The 20,413-nt window shown below is 37.0% G+C and overlaps 1 protein-coding gene and 1 non-coding gene across 5 annotated transcripts in view; both read right to left on the minus strand.

Annotated features, from left to right (window-relative positions):
- Nucleotides 1-20,413, minus strand: part of INTU (inturned planar cell polarity protein) — a 92,023-nt gene that overhangs the window by 41,509 nt on the left and 30,101 nt on the right. For all 4 annotated transcript variants that reach the window (XM_070769141.1, XM_070769137.1, XM_070769140.1 and 1 more), the window contains exons 3-5: nt 14,833-14,918; nt 5,250-5,453; nt 825-943 (exon numbers count right to left, since the gene is read on the minus strand). In XM_070769141.1, the coding sequence (XP_070625242.1) occupies nt 825-943; nt 5,250-5,453; nt 14,833-14,918 (409 nt within the window). The remainder of the gene's footprint in view (nt 1-824; nt 944-5,249; nt 5,454-14,832; nt 14,919-20,413) is intronic.
- Nucleotides 12,934-13,039, minus strand: LOC139176895 (U6 spliceosomal RNA). The gene has a single exon (XR_011561364.1). It is a non-coding gene; the product is annotated as a U6 spliceosomal RNA (small nuclear RNA).

The raw sequence follows: 20,413 nt of genomic DNA on the forward strand, positions 1-20,413 counted from the left end.
CTGTATACCTGAAATTAACACATTGTAAACCAACAATATACTTCAATAAAGAATAAAATCCTAAAGGTGTCGTTTTAATCAGAAGATGGGAAAAGAAAAGCTAAAGCTTAGAAAATCCAACTTGATATTGTATCAGTATTGAAAGGCTCATAAAATTTGAGATAAACTTTTTTTTGGTAAAGTTCAAACTATTGAAATATCAAGAAAAATAGTTTATAATCTGTATATCTATTTCATGAAAAAAAAAAAAAACTCAAAAACTTTGAACCCCCTCTTTCCACAAGTTAACTATAAAATTTCAAAGTCAGGAAATATTATAGATGATATCACCTTCTGAATACTCTTTTCTAAAGTGTATATATATTGTGTGTTTTTCTACCATTGTTTTAAGAACAAAACATTTTGAACTATATGAAAAATTTGTATTCAGTCATCCTTACCAAACACAAAGCTATTGTCGAGCAAGTTAATAATCAAGATACAATCATTAAAAAGCCAAAACTCATCATAATGCCATGCTTAATAGAGATCACATTTATGAAAAAATTCTAAAATGCAGGTCATTAGTCTAATTTTGTTATGTAAAGTGTGCCCAAACACCCAGATCTACAGCTGTACTGAGAATATAATTTTCAACAGATGAGTAGTAGAAACAACTGAGGTGAGAAAGAAATTATCCATAGATATCATACCTGCCATATAAATATTTCCATTATAGATACAAACATATTTGTATAACAGATACCTGCATTAGTGTTTTGTCAGAACCAAGGTAAAGAACTTGAAAGAAAGAGAATTAAAGCTACACAAAAGTCAATTATTACCTCGTAACTTGTGTCCCAGTTACATTTTCCAACATGTCACAGAGTGTGAGAAATATCCCTCTCACACTCTGGAGTTTCTGAGATGCCTCAGAAACTGGATAATGATAAAGGATTTCCTGCTGTTAAATGAAAAGAAACAGAAGTATCAATCCCTCTGAAATTTTCCAACAATAATTTTTTTCATGCCAAGTATAGACTTCGAATTAAGGAAAAAACAAAAATGACTCCTTTCAGCTTCAGTGGGAGTTTTATGCGAACATAAGAAGAAAAGTATGCCTGGAATTTTAACACATATACACATTTAAAATAAGTTAGACTATCAAAATTGGTCATGATATATATGCTGAGTAGAATACTGATTAGTTGGAATAGTTAAAACCAATTACCAGCAATGCTTCAAATATTAATCTCTTTTACAATAAATTTAAATACTAACATTTATATTTCATTATACAGATACTCTTATCTCCTATGGTTACATACGCACACAGACACTAAATGAAACAAGGAGTCTTTAATTACTTTCATTACCGACTTTTAAAAGATAAGCTTCATCTTTGGTAAAACATAAAATTTTTATTTAAACACAAAGCTGTAATTAAACTTACAAAGTGACAATACAAAATTAAAGTCATGTAGATAAGAAGAAAGAAGCATTAACGATACTATAAAATCTTCTGTTTCAACTTGAAAGCATTTGCCCATCATAAATTAATTTGAATTCAACCTTTAAAAGGGACATTTTAAATTATGGAAAATACTAAATCCATAGGACTATTCAAAAAATGCTTAATAGTTTTCTGTTTTCAAGAAGAGTATATTCTCAGGACACAAATATTTTCATAAAATTAAATAAATTTCAAAACCAGGATGTGCATTGTTAGTACTTTTCCATGAAGAGATGACTCAATCTGTACCTCACTTTTTTGCTGTTACTTAAAACAAAATGCTATTTTTCTCTATAACAAATTAGAAGCAAGCAAAATAAAAATTTCTAGATAGAAACCATAGAGAATTCAGAGTAATTTCCACTTATGATATTCAATGACAATATTCTTAAATATTAATATAACCATGATTGAAACTCAAACTTTTAAAATGCTGTATCTTTTCTTTTGTTCTCTCTCTAAAGAGTGTTCTACACTTTGCTTTCAACTCTCTTTAAAAGAAACAATTATGTGGCTTGGAGTCCATCTTAGCAACTTCCATATTAGGATAAAATATAAATAATAACAAACTGGACACATCTGTTTTTTATACTTACCAAGCACATTTAATATATGCAAACTGCTATGGAAGATGTGCGCTAAATACAGCCTGCTTAATAACCTGAATTTCTGGTAGTATTTCTAGTGTAAAAGTAATCACAAAACATTTTATCTCTAGAAATTAAGTCAAACACCCGTTAAGATCTTCTGTTATGTCCACTTAATAAATCTGAACCTTAACTGGCAAACAAATTTATAGTATTTAGCCAAATACCCAACACCACTTTAAACAAATAACCATATAGTCTTCGATTAGTTTTTTTTTTAAGTCCAAATCTTGTAACTTGAAGAAAACAAGCTGTTATTAAATATGTAACTCATGAAAACAAAATGACCCTATGACATTTAATTGTAAAATAAGTAATACCAGAATACAAAGGTCATTTGAGAAAGTCTCTGCTTCAACCTCTGCAGCAACCAGCCCACAAAGCCTCACTATTCAAGACCTGGCAACCGCCACAGCTCCTAACCAACTTAATTAGCTGCGTTTTAAAGCACTTGTTAGTAGCATGTATTTGCAGCAGCTTCTACTCTGTTCAGTAAGAATAAAAAGCCTCTCCTAATGACAGTGTTGATACAGGGCTGTCATCAGACCGAAACCTGTTCATTAGAGAAACATCGACACACTTTCCCATGGAAAGAAAGGCGAGGATGACAAAAGGCCTCAGCACTATCCTACTCCAAGACAACCTTGAAAGATGCAGGGTGCTACCAGCTCAGAAATGTGCTGTGTGTTTTATTTAATACATAGTTAAATTTCTCATTTGTTCTAAAGATGCAAGGGGCTAGTAATATGTGCAAGAAATTAGAATTATCACCTCTAGGTCTCCATGTATTCTTCAGAGCACAGCAAATTATAAAAATATGTGTAAGTAAATTCCTTCCTTTCTGGTTCAGTTATTGGCTAAATTCTGACATATGAAAAAGCAACACAAGGAAATATACACTTTGAATAAAAATGGACTTGTCATTGACAGTATAGACTGCAAGGATTTCAAAACGAAAGAAATATAAATTAGGTATAAACTTCTAATTTTTTTTTAAATTATTATTTAATTATTTATTTTTTGGCAGCATCTTGCAACACGTGGGATCTTAGTTCCTCAACCAGGGATGGAACCTGCACCCCTGCAGTAGAAGTTCAGAGTTTTAACCAGGGAAGTCCCGGTAAAAACTTTTTTGATTTCACTTCTGCTTAAAGCATTATGGTACACTAGGTGCTGTGAGACCCTTGTGCTGTAAAACAACCAGATTCATGGCCAAAACATACTTGTTGAACTGCTCAATATAAAAGAACTAGAGAAGTCTCCAATGATATCCTCTCCATAGCCTTCCTTCGGGCCTCAGCTGGGAGTGGTAAGTAGAGGCCAGAAGGACAGAGGCAGGTTGTCTTGAGGGCTGATACATACAATGTCTTTGGTCAGGACACTGAGCTTTGGGCCAATAGCTAGGTAGGTGAGTTGAGCCTAGGACCATCATGTTAAACCCAAACCTTTGGGTGAGGCTGAAGTGCCCTAGGTCAGTGACAGAAGCAGAAGAAGCAAATTCTCCTTGCAGGAAGGTATTCCCCATTTAGAACCAAAGGACGCCCAAAGATAAAAATCAAGCAGCAAGTTTAGTCAGTGATATCCTAGAACATAACAAGGTAAGCCACCACAAGTCAGAGTCCCCATCAGGAGAAGAGATCTGTATGAGATGCTTAGAGAAAGTAAAGAATCACTAAGACAAGCAAGCAACAAGTGATTATCAGGAATAGTCCAGCAGATTTGCATGTAAATTAGTTAAAAACTTTTCAGGAGTTTCTCAAAATAAAAATGGGACTGTTTAAACAAACAAATACCACGGAGAGGTTAAAAAGCAGTTTGGACACAGCAGAAGCAAGAAACTGAACACAGAAAATACAACAGTTCTTGAAAAGGAATAATGGAGAGTCATTAATTAATATCAACTGTGCAAGTCAGAAGACAAAGAAATACTGTCTTCAAACAGATTAGAGAAAAAAATTTTCTGTTTAGTTGGCATGACCAATGCCATGTGTTGACTTCATCTTCTTAGCGACACAAGAAGACTTATAAAGGAAGTATTACAGGAAGGATTACAAAGCTACCTCTCAAGAAGGGTGAAAAAGGCAGCATCAGATAAATAACAACAAAAAGAATTCAGTGAAAGAGAAATGCCTAAAGTATAAGTTTTAGGAAGAAGAAAAATAATCAAATAAGGTGAGATAAGAATAGTGAATGAAAAAAAGGTAAACATACATGCAAATTAAAGATGATTCATCTGTATGAAATATGACGCATAAAATATGAACTTTATGATATATAATTTATACATTCTATAATATATAAAATACAATAATAAATAGTACCCCAGTGATGGCACCCCACTCCAGTACTCTTGCCTGGAAAACCCCATGGATGGAGGAGCCTGATAGGCTGCAGTCCATGGGGTCGCAAAGAGTCGGACACGACTGAGCGACTTCACTTTCACTTTTCACTTTCATGCATTGGAGAAGGAAATGGCAACCCACTCCAGTGTTCTTGCCTGGAGAATCCCAGGACAGGGGAGCCTGTTGGGCTGCCGTCTCTGGGGTCGAACAGAGTCGGACACGACTGAAGCGACTTAGCAGCAGCAGCAGTATCAGTAGTATAATTATGCTCAATTTGTAGAATTTTAAAAAATGATGGCACTTAACTACTGATGATAATAGCATGTATGTGAAGAGGGGAAAATCTGAGTTAAGGTGTACTAAGGGCTTTGAATTATTTTGAAAAAGAGTTAAGGTAGTGTTTAACTTTAGAATCTATTAAGACAAATATCATGAGAAAATATTTAGAGTAATCACAAGAAAACAGAAATAAGAACATACAGCAAGAATAATAATGATACAAGCAACCAAGTATAGGTTAAAAAATATCATGGAAAAAGCAGTTCAAATAGACATTTTAAAAGAAGATAAGGAGAAACAAATTCAAATATTTTAGTAATCTCTATAAATGGGCTCACTGAGCTTGTCAATGTGAAGACTGCTGTGTGGAAGAGAGATACCAGAAACACAAGACACAGAATGGCTGAGGAAACTTACCATACATTTGGAAGTCTACAAAAACGTCCTTGTCCTTACTTTTTCCCTTTGCACTTTTGAAAAGACACTCACCTCTTCCTTTGATGTTTCCGAGTCAAGCTGTAGCGTGAGGTACATAACGATGTGAGGAGTGTTTAGAATATTCTGCTGGATACCTTCTACCTCTTCTCCCCACAGAAGTTTGACTAGATCACTTGTGTTCAACTGTGCCTTTTTCTGTCTTGGTTGAGTTGTTTCCTTTTTCATAGCATATGCATTTTCGAATGTCAGTTTCACCTTTAAAAAATTAAAATGTATTGATTTTATAACAAGGGAAAATCAGCAGTGGTTTTCACAAAGAAGACTCTGTACATGCACATTCACTCCAGTATGCATAAAAAAATCACTGTAGAGTATGGGCTCCTTGACGGCAGGAATTGTGTATTCTATTTTTATTTGTATCTCCAGCTCCTAGGACAATGGCTGGTACATATTATTACAAACATTTATTGAGTAAGAACATATAAATCTCTGTACCTAAGTTCATTAATTTAAACATAGTCATTGTATTTTAGGGACTTCCCAGATGGTGCTAGTGGTAAAAAACCTGCTTGCCAATGGAGGAGGATAAAAGACGTGGGTTAGATCCCTGGGTCAGGAAGATACCCTTGAGGAGGAAATGGCAAACCACTCCAGTGTTCTTACCTGGAGAATCCCATGGACAGAGGAGCCTGATGGACTACAGTCCATGGGGTCACAAAGAGTGGGACTGAGCGACTAACACACACACATTGTATTCGAAATATTGACAACAAATACAAGATATGCCACGGGAAAACAAAAGTTAGTATAAGCTGACAGTGTAATAAAGAGTAACACTACATTACAAATACTAATAGCACTGACTCATCTGCGGAAACTGGCAGGAAGAGATTCAGGATTAAAAGCAACCTCATACAACCAAAATTAGCTCTCCTTTCAAATGGTGATATTCAAATATTCTTCTCTTAGATATTCTTTGTGGTCCTTTAAAATAAAGGCTAACAAGAACAAAAACTTATCAACATGCTGGATCTTGAACTGTGGCCCTAAGAAGATTATCTATCTTATAAAGATAGTTTAATTTCATGGCTTGATGTCAAATAAGATTGGTAAGAGTCCAGAATGTGGCCATTTTCCAGTCGTTGAAAGGTAGCTTCCACTTCTCAATTACCTTTCCTTGAAAAAGGAGATATGTGTCTAAATGCCAGCTGGCCAAAGACAACTTGCTTATCTTGAAGAAGCACCAGTGTATCTTGACTAAAAGAAGTCGTCACTAAATATAGTTAATTTTGTGTAGCAAGGACATCATCACAAGCTACATAGGCACAAAATATTCTTAATGTTTAAAATCTTATCAGAATACAGATAAGTCAGGACATTCTAATCATAACAATCTATATAATTTTAAATTTAGACATTAAAGTGCAATGACTTTTTAAAATTAAATTTTAAAAATAAAAAAATAAATTCATGCTTGACCAAGAATACAGAAGTCTGGATGATATATGTATATTAAATCATCACACTGTACAATCTAAACAGATACAATTTTTATTTGTCAATCAAACCTCAATAAACTGGGGGTAAAAGAAATCTCTTCAATATTTAAAAGCAGATAAAATTGTTTATATGCAGTAAGTTGTATTTTGAGAGGAAACATTTAAAAATTACTATCAAGGCAGTAATTATCCCTATTTTTAATAACTTATTAAAAGAGGTACTGTTTTCAAGGCCAACTTTAAATATATGATAAATACTAATATATCACTGTCATTTTAAAAAATGAGTCTTAAATATATATATTCTCATAAAAATATAAGCATATTATTTAAAAAAATTCATAATCCCATCAGCCTATCTATTGTTAGTATTATACTGTGAAATAAATCTACCCGATGAATAAAACTTTCCAAAAGAAAAACTATCTAGATATCTTTCTTTTTTGGTTGGCAAAGAGTGACTATGGTTGCATTCAATTTTGCTTATCTGTAGCTGTCTGATATTTCAGGGGCGCTGAGTTATCTTTGTCTACCTAAGGTGGTTCAGACAGTAAAGCGTCTGCCTGCAATGCGGGAGAAGGAAATGGAAATCCACTCCAGTATTCTTGCCTGGAAATTTCCATAGACAGAGGAACCTGGCAGGCTACAGTCCATGGGGTCTCAGAGAGTCAGACACGACTGAGTGACTAACACACACACACACCTACAGTGAATTTAGTTAAATAAACATCCTTTCTAAAATAAGTTTCAGATTTATTTTACTAACAAGCAGAAAAGGGACATAAGGTCTAAATTCATCAATATGCATATATTCAGAGTTAAGATGAACCAAGTCATGGCTAGACAGTAGGAAGGGAGAAGTTCCTCATGAAATTTTTCTGAGGCCAAATGTTCATGTTATAAAACATTTAATATTCCAAATGGAAAAGATCAACCCTTACTAACTGCAATGTGTTCTATAAACTTGATGCTGAAAAATGTGCCCTTGGTATTAGAACACTGTATCTAGAAAGGCTAGGGACTTCCCTGGTAGTCTAGTGGTTAAGACTCCATGCTTCCACTGCAGGGGGTATGCAGGTTCAATCCCCGGCTGGGGAATTAAGATCTGCATGCTGTATGGCCAAAAAAACCCAAAGGTAGTAGAACACTAGTATAACTGGGCAGTGGGGGAGGTGTTGGAATATTAAGTAAGCTAAACAAAAATATAAACAAGTTAGAGATCCTATATAGGAACACTCAAGAGTTATCTGAAAAATTAATATAAGGATAAGAAGGATGAGGTGAAGAAAAGCTGAAGAGACACTGTTTCAGAAATGACCTTAGAAAGATGCGAAAAAGAATATTTGGTGTGGTTTTGATCCAAACAAGCGATATGGAACCAATACATGGCCTGAAAGACTTATGTTCTGAGGGTGGCATCTGTTCTAGTACGTAATGCTCAATATATGTATATATAAATAAAAATATAAAAATAAGCATAAATATTGGAGAAGAAAATGGCAACCCACTCCAGTATTCTTGCCTGGATAATTCAATGGACTTAGGAGTCTGGAGGGCTACAGTCCATGGGCTTGCAAAGAGTCAGACACGACTGAGCAACTGAGCATGCAGAAGCATAAATATATTAAATCCTTGAATGAGGACCTGATGAAGCAAAAATGGCTTGTTACTTAGGGTGTTCTTTTATCTGAGAATAAGGATTTAGGAATGTCCAAAAGAAAATATATGGTAGTCTTTGGTGGTGTTCCTTGGAAATGTGAGAAATCTTTAGAATTTGGGGAAATCTCTAGTGCAGACTTTGTACCCTTAGAGAGGGTAGCTGTGAAGACTGTCCCCAGCACTGGGCTCTAGGGTGGAGCTGGTCATATGAGTGAAATGGAGGGTGAGAAATCTGACTGTAGCAAGCAGGGGATGAGTGACAACCTCAGGGAGCAGGCGTCACAGAGGCGGGCTGGGTCTGATGGAGCGTCTCTCTGTGAGAGGTGCTCAGAGAAAGAAATGGACTTGTGAACAGGAGGGGCATCTTCTCCAGCTCAGATTCTCAGGGGTGGAGAGGTCAAAAGATAGGGTATGACCAAAGGAAATTAGCTGGTAGATTTATAAAAATTTACCAATTCTACTTTAGACAGCTACAACAACCTAAAATTTAAGACTGGTATGTTATGCTGGTGAAGAGACACACACTTGAAAACAAGTTTTCTCCTCACTATGAGAAAAACTCAAAGAAGACACACACCACAGAACCACCCGTTAACATTCTTTAAGGAACTACTTTAGCCACTATTCTTCTGATGTAAGTAAAGCCGGCTCCATAATGCAAAGATAATTACACTTTAGCAAGATATTTTGAAAAGCATACATGCTAAGTAGCTATAAATGTCAGGGAATCTGGTTGCTTTGATAAAACCATAAAAGGGTGAGACAGATAACCAAATTAAAAGTTAAGCACTATTTTTTAAAAGGGGTTGACATACGTAAATATTAAGGATATCATATGTTTTATAGGAAAAAAAAACTTTTATTGAGTAACATCTAATATAAGATAGTTTATATCAACCTTCTTATAGAAAAGTTTTGTCTTGAGTTTATATGAAACTTCTCATTTTAAAAAGGGTTTTCTTCGGTTGAGTTTATGTGAAGCTTCCTAAAGAAAAGGTATTCTATTGTTCCTCCACGGACATTAAACTGTGACCAGTTTCATCATCTCCTGTCTCTCTCAAAAGGTTTTCTTATTTGTGCAATTTACCAAGCCTTTCTTTCCTCCTCCCTTCCCTCCACCCCCCGACACCTTCAGGGGATGCTGTACCTTATTCTCAAGTCCAAGGACATGCACTCTATAACTCACCACTTCCAAAACCTTGCTGCTTTAATTATCCTCTCCTTTCCACATCGTATAACAAGCAATGTTACTTTGGCCTCTGCCAAACAAACCAGCCAACGCTCCCTTCCCCATTAGCTGCCTGCCATGCCAGCCTCTCCACACGCGGGACTGCACAGCCAGACTCCAGGCTCACTTCTGCCTCATCGTCCGCGTCTCTCTCTCACAACGTCTTCGCTGCTCTCCATGTGTCTGATCCTTTCTCCTTTGTCTGGCAGATGCTCTGAATAGTCCTTAGTCAAAAGTCTGAAGGAATTGAGTCCACTTGGCTCAGCAAATTCTCTCTGATCCTCCTCTTTTGGACAATATCACGGGACTACTCAAGAGAAAAACTGGAAGGCACCGTGGACTCCATTATCTCCTGCAGAGTGTACTGTCCTCTTTACTTCCGCATACTTTACCTCTCACCTACTTCACCTCTCACCTGCTTCTTCTCCTCCGTATCCACAGCCAAGGCCTTTGCCCAGACCATAACCCCCTCTCTTCTGGACTATCATAAAGCTGAGCACCTGGTTTCCCAATCTCCAGTCCCATCCAGAGGGATATATTCCTAAATGCAAATCTGATCACATCAGCCATCTTCTTTAAAATACTGACATTGACTAGTTACTTTCTGGGTTCTGAGAGAAAAAACATTTACAAATACTTTAAAAAAAATGTGTCTGTCTACTTCCTAATCTTTCCACAATATATATGAGCACCACTTTTGTGTAACAAGGAAATAATAAAAGTCAAAATATTCTACTCAAGTATCATCTCCTTTAAGAAGCCTTTTTTCCTCTCATAGGCCTAAGAAGTAATGTTCTACAGGCTGGTCTTCCAGAAAAGGGGTTGGATTCCTCCAAAGTTTCAGGAAAACCAGCAATGGCCCGGTACTTACGCAATCAGTCCTGGTCAACTGCAATGCTGCTGCTGCTGCTGCTGCTAAGTCACTTCAGTCGTGTCCAACTCTGTGCAACCCCATAGACGGCCTCCCACCAGGCTCCCCCGTCCCTGGGATTCTCCAGGCAAGAACACTGGAGTAGGTTGCCATTTCCTTCTCCAATGCATGGAAGTGAAAACTGCAATGTTTGGACCCAAATTCCCTGACGAAGCCAGGGGGTGGGGGGATGGTGTTCTACCTGCATGATCACTTGCTGGTTGAATGAATGAGTACACAGAGATGTGGCAACAGATCAAGATCACACAAATCAGTCATTAGAAGAGTACTGGCACCTTCGTTCTTGTCATTTTGAATTTCTGAAACATTTTTTTTAAACCTACAACTTTTTATTTAAAAAAATTTAAACCTACAGAAAGTTGCAAGAAGTGTACGATGATCACCCATACATTCCCCTCACTCTGCTGCTGCTAAGTCAGGTCAGTCGTGTCCGACTCTGTGCAACCCCATAGATGGCAGCCCACCAGGCTCCCCCGTCCCTGGGATTCTCCAGGCAAGAACACTGGAGTGGGTTGCCATTTCCTTCTCCGGTACATGAAAGTGAAAAGTGAAAGTGAAGTCGCTCAGTCATGTCTGACTCAGCGACCCCATGGACTGCAGCCTACCAGGCTCCTCCATCCATGGGATTTTCCAGGCAAGAGTACTGCAGTGGGCTGCCATTGCCTTCTCCGTCCCCTCACTCAGTTACAGCCATTTTTTTCTTAACACATTTTGCCACACTTGCTTCCTCCCTCCTTTCTCCCCTGTCTTACCCACCTCTTCTTATATCCTCACCTTCTTTCTATTAAAAAAAATAATTTTGCCTGAACTACTTGAGAACTACTTGCAGCTACTTTAATACTTCACTGCTAAGTACCTTAGTACGTATCTCCTAAGGCTACAAGACCAAAAATAATTATGACATTTAGGGATATGACACACAATACTCTTCTCTAACAAAGATCATATTCAAATTTCCCCAAATGTCCCAATAAAGCTATTCCCAATTGCATTAGAGGATCAAAAAAGGAAGAGTTGCTGCATTTAGTTGTATGTTAGCTTAGTCTATCTTAATCTAAAACAATTCTCTAGCCTTTTTTTCTTTCATGACATTAACATTTTTGAAGAATCAAAGGTAGCTGTTTTGCAGAATGTCAAAACCTAGCTTTAAGAGAAATGATTTGGTCTCCCTGTGCTTCACCTAGTGTCCAGGCTTTGCTGTTGGACTTCATGCTGGTATTCTGAATCTATTTATAGCAGAACTTATTTAAAATTCAAATACAGAACTGTAGAGGTGGAAGAGGGCTCAGAGATTTATTCTCACAAATGCCCTCTGATTATAGATGAGGAAAGTGAAACCCAGAAGACTTTTGAAAATTGCTCAGAGCGAGGTTTAAATAGAGATCTGCCCTCCTTCTCCTCAGTGACCTTTCTGCCACATTACATTCTCTCCCGGGGCATCTTCTGCTGGATGATGAGAAGCATTTCAGGCTATTTTTATACCCTGAGTATAAGCTTAACATGCTACTGTTGGTTATTTCCAAAATTAAAATAAAGTCTCCTAAGGTATTCTTTGGGCTTCCTTGGTGGCTCAGCTGGTAAAGAATCCGCCTACAGTGTGGGAGACCTGGGTTCGATCCCTGGGTTGGGAAGATATCCTGGAGGAGGACATAGCAACCCATTCCAGTATTTTTGCCTTGGAGAATCCCTGGAGAAGGACTGAGGAGCCTGGAGATTCCCTGGAGAAGGGAAAGGCTACCCACTCCGGTATTCTGGCCTGGAGAATTCCATGGACTATCCACAGCATTACAAAGAGTTGTACACGACTGAGTGACTTTCACTTTCACTTTTCAAGGTATCTTTATAAATCAGCATTCCTCTTCTCTTACTGCCTGAATCACCGTTTTAAATGCCATAGGTACAAACTAGGTAGAACAGCTTTTTCTGAGACAAGTCCACTGCAGTTAGGTGTGGCAAGAACAAGGGCATACAGACACAAAGACGCACCAGGCTGTGCGTGCAATCGGAGCATCATGCTGTGGAGTCAGTTTTGGCTCCAGTTCTTTGAGTTATTAATTCTGTAATCTTGGACAAATCATTAATTCTCTCCTAGAGTCTTTTTCTCTCATGTGTAAAACAGGAGATTAATACAGACTGTTATGGAGGAACAAATGAAATTATCAAAGGGAATGCTATTAGCAAAGCACCAACATACTTCCTGGCACCCTACAAACTCTAGTTCCCTTCCCAATTCTCAGGCTGTATACAGGCAAAATCCCCTTGAAATTACAATAGGCAGGCAAGGCCGTGCTGGAGTTCAACATACTCTCTCAATATGATCATTCTGACCCACAACAGTGTTTCGTCCATCTTTGCTGTTTCCTCATTTTGTTTTTTAATTTTTAATTCTATTTATTTATTGACCATACTGGATATTCAAATAATAAGGAACACTTCCCTGAACTTGCATGTCATCATTGTGTAGGGGCCATACTAATTGTCTCTGTATCATTCCAATTTTAGTATATGCACAGCTGAAGTGAGGACTGCTGTTTCCTCATTTGGGGACAAGATATAAGAATTGGCACTTAAGAATAATGTTGTAAAAAAATATATAAATATATATACACGGTTTATATATATAAACGTATGTTTAAACACAGAACATTTAATGCAGTTGTAATGGCAAACTGGGCAGCAGCAGATATACAACTCCTATTTCATGCTTAACAAGGACATGGAAATGGTGGGTGAAATTGGTCCAAAATATTTAAATCATTATTTCTTTCTCTTCCTTTTTCTGCCAACTGTGCATGGCCAAATTTGCAAATGCTGTGTATTAATTAACTGTAAGAATAATGTGACTCCACTGGAAACATAACTTTTTGTGAAGGCAGAACAGATGTGGCTGAACTCTGGCAGTACTGTCCGGACGCCTGCAAGTGACACAGGCAAGAAAGGAGGAGCCCTCATTCGGGGCTCACATGCAGCCACTTTACTTGGATGACGCTGTGTCAGGCTTTAAGATCCTGTGATTTTTCATTACTGACCGGTAAGTAGCTCCTGTCTGAGCCCAGTGAGGTGCTCTGGTACCCCTGGCCCACCCTTGTTCCTCTCCACATCTAGCAACTAAAGGGGATACCAGCACACTCTGCTCCAGCACTATGTCTGCTGTGCTTAGTCACTCAGTCATGTCCGATTCTTTGTGACCCCGTGGACTGTAGTCCTCCAGGATCCTCTGTCCATGGGATTCTCCAGGCAAGAATACTGGAGTGGGTTACTATTTCCTTCTCCATGCCTGGTGTCTGCCAGATTCTTTTTTTCATTTCAAACAGCATCATCTGTCTAACCACTCCTAGGCATGGCTGGTCACTGGCTATCATAGTTATTCCAGCACTTTCATTTTGCATTTCCAAAGACAGCTTAGTTTACAGAGCATCTGTGTGCGTGTGTGTATGTGTATGTTCAAAGTATGTGTGCACACGCATGTGTGTGTATTTTGAGAAGGAAGTGAATACAACAAAATTTTACTTCTTAGAAAACAAGAAACTTTGTAATGAGTCCTGTTACCTCACAGTCTCAATCACATGCAGGTATGATTCTGATTTATTAGGCATTCTGTTCTTCATTCCCATAAATCTAAAAACTGCTTCCTTCTTTTACTGCCTGATGGATACGCTAACCTTTCTAAAGCATATCATCCTTCCTACCCCTCTAAAGAGAGAAAGCCAATTCCCCATGCTAACAAGAGTAGAACATTCTTGAATAGGAGGTACGGCATCTTAAAAATACATCTAATGACCTAAAAATGTCATCTATAATACAAAATGTCAATGCTTAGAGTATCAAAATAACATATTATGGAAAAAATTTATTTTTACCTTACAAGGAATGAAAAATAATTCATTATGTGGCTAAACAAAAGCTTAGGAGTAAGGCTAAACTAGATAACGTAAAAATCAAGAAAAGAGTATAGTGTTTAAACAAAACTAAACCACATTTTTAAAAACTTTATAGAAATTATGATTTTAATAAGTCAGAATAGAAAATTCCATGACTGGTTAAAAATGACTTCTCGAGAAACTGGATTTTCATCAATATGTATGGTACTTACAATGGCAAGTTGGTTATTATGTATGTTTTTAGTATTGTTCTTACAGATATTTCTCTTTCCTTTTAGAACTATTTCCAAAAGCTAAAAATGTTGAGAGCTAAAAATTTTAAAGTATTCTAGTGTATAACTCACCCATTATACATGACTCTTCTCAGAATTTTATAAAAAGAAAATAGCACAAGACACACCTATTTCATCACAAAACACAGAAAAAGAACGCCCACCTGCATAGGTCCAGGAATGCAAGACAGAACTCTCTCTATGTTCTCAGAGGTCACCTCTACGTCGTTCACAGCAACGAGGACATCACCTGAAAACATGACCACAATGAAAGACAGTTGTGCGAGTATCCAAAACTGAAAAAGATCTGGAGTTGGAACATTAAAAAGTATCTAATCTGACCTTCCAAGTGCAGTACAAAATGTGGTGCAGACATTCAGGGACTTGCTCAAGATTATAAAACTCTTTAGTGGCAGAGCTAATCTGCCACCCCACTCTTAAACTATAATGCAGCACAACACTGCACCATAACTAAATATAACTTATGAATGTTTAAAGAGATGAATATTCTTATTTTTTTCTACAATTGGGAGAATTATATCAATCCAAGGGACAAATGGAAAATTTGTAGCATTAAGCAAGTATTACACTTAACAAAATTGAATCTAAACACTTAGACCCACACAGTAAAAAAATTCAGCTGAAATTTTAATTAAATCCATGTGGTACATCCAAACTCAAAATGCTGGGTATTCACTGTTATTACTGATCTTTGTCTACACACAGCATTTTGTTTCAAAAGCCCCCAACCACAATAAAATCTACAGCATGTTTCAGTTAAAATATCCTTTTCCATGGCTTTCCCTTAAATGTGTATATTATCAAATCAAGTGGTTTTAATAAAATAAAGATCAGTGTTAAATTTGGAAATTTACTCCCAAAACATGAAGGTAATATCTAAACACCAGTGAACTGCAATACACATAACAAGGTTATTTTTTCTCATCATTCTTACTGATAGGATATACATTAAATAATTACAACCATTCATTAATTCATCCAACAAACACTTATTGTATGCCAGGCACTGTTGTAGGCACTGCAGATAGAGAATGAACAAAACAGACAAAAATCTCCATACATATGGAGCTTAATATTCTTTGGAGAAGACAAAACAAACAGGCATATAGATAAAACAGTGTTGTCAGACAACTCTCTATTGACCTTTCATGCTTTTCTGTATCTTACAAGCCAAGGAACTGAAAGTCTTTGTTCTGAATTATCTTTTCAAGATTGTACAGAGAACAGTTTTGGATGAAATAGTGTCTCCCTCCAGAGCAAAAGTACGGAATAATAAGGATAACTTCTCCCTCAGTGTCTTATTATTAATAATTGTTCTTTATAAAAGATTTAGGCTTCCTAAACTCAAGTTCCTTTCCTTTAAAGCAACCCACTACTGTGTGTAGGTGTCCCTTGCTCCTCTTCATGATGACCTTTGCGAATGAGGGCTGGGGAACAGGTGAAACTGACATTACTTTGCCCACTGCTGTTCTCCCTTCCTCTCTCTGCCTTCGTTCCTTGGTTTCCTTGATATGCTGTCATACGGGAAAGGGGCAAAGTGCAGAGTGAGCAGGAGTTTCTTAGGCCAGCCCTGTGAGAGCCTGCAATGACCTGCCTAGGTTTAGATGCTCAAGAAATGCCATTCAGTTGAGAATGGCATTGGGTTTGGCCACCAAGTCTGACATGATGGTTCACTATTATAGCACTTTGAGCAACCTCATAACTTTTCTTAAAAGTTGAGAATTTTGAGATGTACAGAAATATCAAATCACTATGCTATATAATAGGAACCAACACAGTGCTGTAGGTCATTTACACTTACAAAACAAATATTTTCTCCCATTCTGAAGGCTGTCTTTTCACCTTGCTTATGGTTTCCTTTCTTGTGCAGAAGCTTTTAAGTTTAATTAGGTCCCATTTGTTTATTTTTGCTTTTATTTCCAATATTCTGGGAGGTGGGTCATAGAGGATCCTGCTGTGATGTATGTCGGAGAGTGTTTTGCCTATGTTCTCCTCTAGGAGTTTTATAGTTTCTGGACTTATGTTTAGATCTTTAATCCATTTTGAGTTTATTTTTGTGTATGGTGTTAGAAAGTGCTCTAGTTTCATTCTTTTACAAGTGGTTGACCAGTTTTCCCAGCACCACTTGTTAAAGAGATTGTCTTTAATCCATTGTATATTCTTGCCTCCTTTGTCAAAGATAAGGTGTCCATATGTGCGTGTATTTATCTCTGGGCTTTCCATTTTGTTCCATTGATCTATATTTCTGTCTTTGTGCCAGTACCATACTGTCTTGATGACTGTGGCTTTGCAGTAGAGCCTGAAGTCAGGCAGGTTGAATGGGAGAAAATAATAGCAAATGAAACAACAGACAAACAACTAATCTCAAAAATATATAAGCAACTCCTACAGCTCAATTCCAGAAAAATAAATGACCCAATCAAAAAATGGGCCAAAGAACTAAATAGACATTTCTCCAAAGAAGACATACAGAGGGCTAACAAACACATGAAAAGATGCTCAACATCACTCATTATCAGAGAAATGCAAATCAAAACCACTATGAGGTACCATATCATGCCAGTCAGAATGGCTGCGATCCAAAAGTCTACAAGCAATAAATGCTGGAGAGGGTGTGGAGAAAAGGGAACCCTCTTACACTGTTGGTGGGAATGCAAACTAGTACAGCCACTATGGAGAACAGTGTGGAGATTCCTTAAAAGACTGGAAATAGAACTGCCTTATGATCCAGCAATCCCACTGCTGGGCATACACACTGAGGAAACCAGAAGGGAAAGAGACACGTGTACCCCAATGTTCATCGCAGCACTGTTTATAATAGCCAGGACATGGAAGCAACCTAGATGTCCATAAGCAGATGAATGGATAAGACAGCTGTGGTACATATACACAATGGAGTATTACTCAGCCATTACAAAGAATACATTTGAATCAGTTCTAATGAGGTGGATGAAACTGGAGCCTATTATACACAGTGAAGTAAGCCAGAAAGAAAAACACCAATACAGTATACTAACGCATATATATGGAATTTAGAAAGATGGTAACAATAACCCTGTATACGAGACAGCAAAAGGACACTGATGTATAGAACAGTCTTTTGGACTCTGTGCGAGACGGCAAGGGTGGGATGATTTGGGAGAATGGCATTGAAACATGTATATTATCATATGTGAAATGAATCGCCAGTCCAGGTTCCATGCACAATACTGGATATGCTTGGGGCTGGTGCACTGGGACGACCCAGAGGGATGGTATGGGGAGGGAGGAGGGAGGAGGGTTCAGGATGGGGAACACATGTATACCTGTGGCAGATTCATTTTGATATATGGCAAAACCAATACAATATTGTAAAGTTAAAAAATAAAATTAAAAAAAAAAAAGCATTGTACTAGGCAATAAATGGTTTAAACCAACCAACCAAACAAACAAACAAACTCATAGAAAAAGAAAATGGATTTGTGGTTACCAGAGGCAGGGAAGCCAGGAAGGGGAAAATTGGATGAGGTTGGTCAAAAGGTACAAATTTCCAGTTATAAGATAAATAAGTATTAGGAATGTAATTACGACATAAGTATAATTAATGCTCCAGTATGTTACATAACAAAGGTGTTTAGAAAGTAAATCCTAAGAGTTTTCATCACACACAAAAATTCTTTTTCTACTTCTTTAACTTTGTACCTATATGAAATGATGCATACTCACTAAACATTACCACTTATTATGGTAATCATTTTATGATGTAAGTCAATTTATTATGCTGTACACCTTAAACTTCTATAGTGCTTTATGTCAGTTATATCTCAATCATACTGGAAGAAAAGAAAGAACTTGCAAACTAAATTTCCAACTTTAGTTCAACTTGGAAAAATAAAAAAGCAACATACTCCCCTAGTTATTTTTAAACAAGAGATTAAATAAGTATACTATATAACATTATTTATACCTATACTGATTTTTAAAAGGAAGAAAGGAATGGAAGGAGAAAGGGAGAGGAGGAGAGAAAGAAAGAAAATAATGAAAGAAAAAGAGGGAGAAGGAAGGAAGGAAGGGGGGGCAAGGGAAAGATGAAGGAATTTGAACACAATACAGGAGTACTGATGTAAAACAAAACCACTTCTGGATGATACCAACCATGAGTTCTACTGTCTGTAGATTATTCTGTCCTCAGGACACTTAAATAGTGAAACGATTTAAAACTTGTTCCTTTAAACTAAAACCACCTGATAATGTCACAAATGACTCCTTTCCTCCCCCCCACCCCACACCCTAATGAATACAGTTCTGTAGTTGAGTATTGTAGGAAGTGTAGTCTGAAAGCACCATGTCCAGCAAACCTCTAAAACTAGGAGACATGAATCATCACAAAAGACATGAAAATTAATCCTAGAACAACTGTAGTATGTACACAATATTTTAAAATGTTTAGTAGAAAACTGTCTCTTTCTATAAAGAGTTGTATCTCCTTTCCATTTCCCAGATATTTGTTTTCCTTGTGTTTTTCTGAGCACCTCCTATGAGGTGAGTCAGAGGTGGCAGGCTTCCTGGACATCACATCACTGCAGTGGGCAGCCTGTGCCCCAGGAAAGCTCTTTCTCAACAAGTGCATGGGAGTCATTAGTATGCATGGTGCCATCTCAAAGGCTGAAAGGAAATGAAATGCATGAATTGGTTTGAACTGTTAAATAAGCAATAGTCTGAGGATTATTGATGGGTAGAAATAAGAGGGAAAATCTACCAAGTTTATCAAGAGATACATTCAAGAATCAAATAAAACCTACAGAGAGAAGGTTAGTTTATCATAATGCTTAAGTCAATTCCTCAATGTAAAGTTTATTATTTCAGAACACCCATCAATTTCTCAACATCTACTTATATCAAATGACAAATGTGTACTGAAGCATACTAACTACATTAGGCATCAGGGACTATGGAAATATATATGCCAAAGTTAGTTTACAGTTCCACTAACATTATATGCAAAATGAATACACAATTTAAGAAATTACTTTTGAACAAAATTATTACACATAAATGTATGAAAAAGAAAGGACACACACGAAAATGCTGTCTTTGGGTGACTGGACTTTTTCTTTGCTTTGTTTTATTACATTTTCTAAATGATCTACAATAAGCATATATTATTACTACTGCAAAGAAAAAAATAATACTCATATCTTATAAAACAAAATAAAAAACACACACTGTGGTAGGCAGAATAGTCCTCCAAAAATGTCTACATCCTAATTTCTAAAATCTGTGAATATGTTACTTTACATAGCTAAGAGACTTTTCAGATGTAATTAAGAAACATGAGATTGGGAGATTAATCAAGTGAGTCCCATGTAATCAAAGGATCTTTAAAGGAATGAGGCAGGAAAGTCAGTCAGAGAAAGACTTCAAGATGCTACACTGCCAGGTTTGAAGGTGGAGTTAGGGACCACAAGGCTAGGAATGCTTGCCAAGGAAAGGAGTTCTCTAGAAGCTTGCCAAGGAAAGGAGTTCTCCCTTGGAGACTCCAGACTGAATGCAGCCCTTGTGGACACATGCATTGACTGTAGTGTAGGAAAACACATTTTAGACTTCTGATTTCCAAAACTGTAAGATGATAAATTTGTACTGTTTTGAACCACCAGGTCTGGTAATTTGTCACAGTAGCAATAGGAAATTAATATACCCACTGAACAATATAAAGCAACCTTGACTAAGCACCAAATGAGAGTC

This window comes from Bos indicus, chromosome 17, assembly GCF_029378745.1.
Source record: "Bos indicus isolate NIAB-ARS_2022 breed Sahiwal x Tharparkar chromosome 17, NIAB-ARS_B.indTharparkar_mat_pri_1.0, whole genome shotgun sequence".
In the NCBI taxonomy this organism is placed as follows: Eukaryota; Metazoa; Chordata; class Mammalia; order Artiodactyla; family Bovidae; genus Bos; species Bos indicus.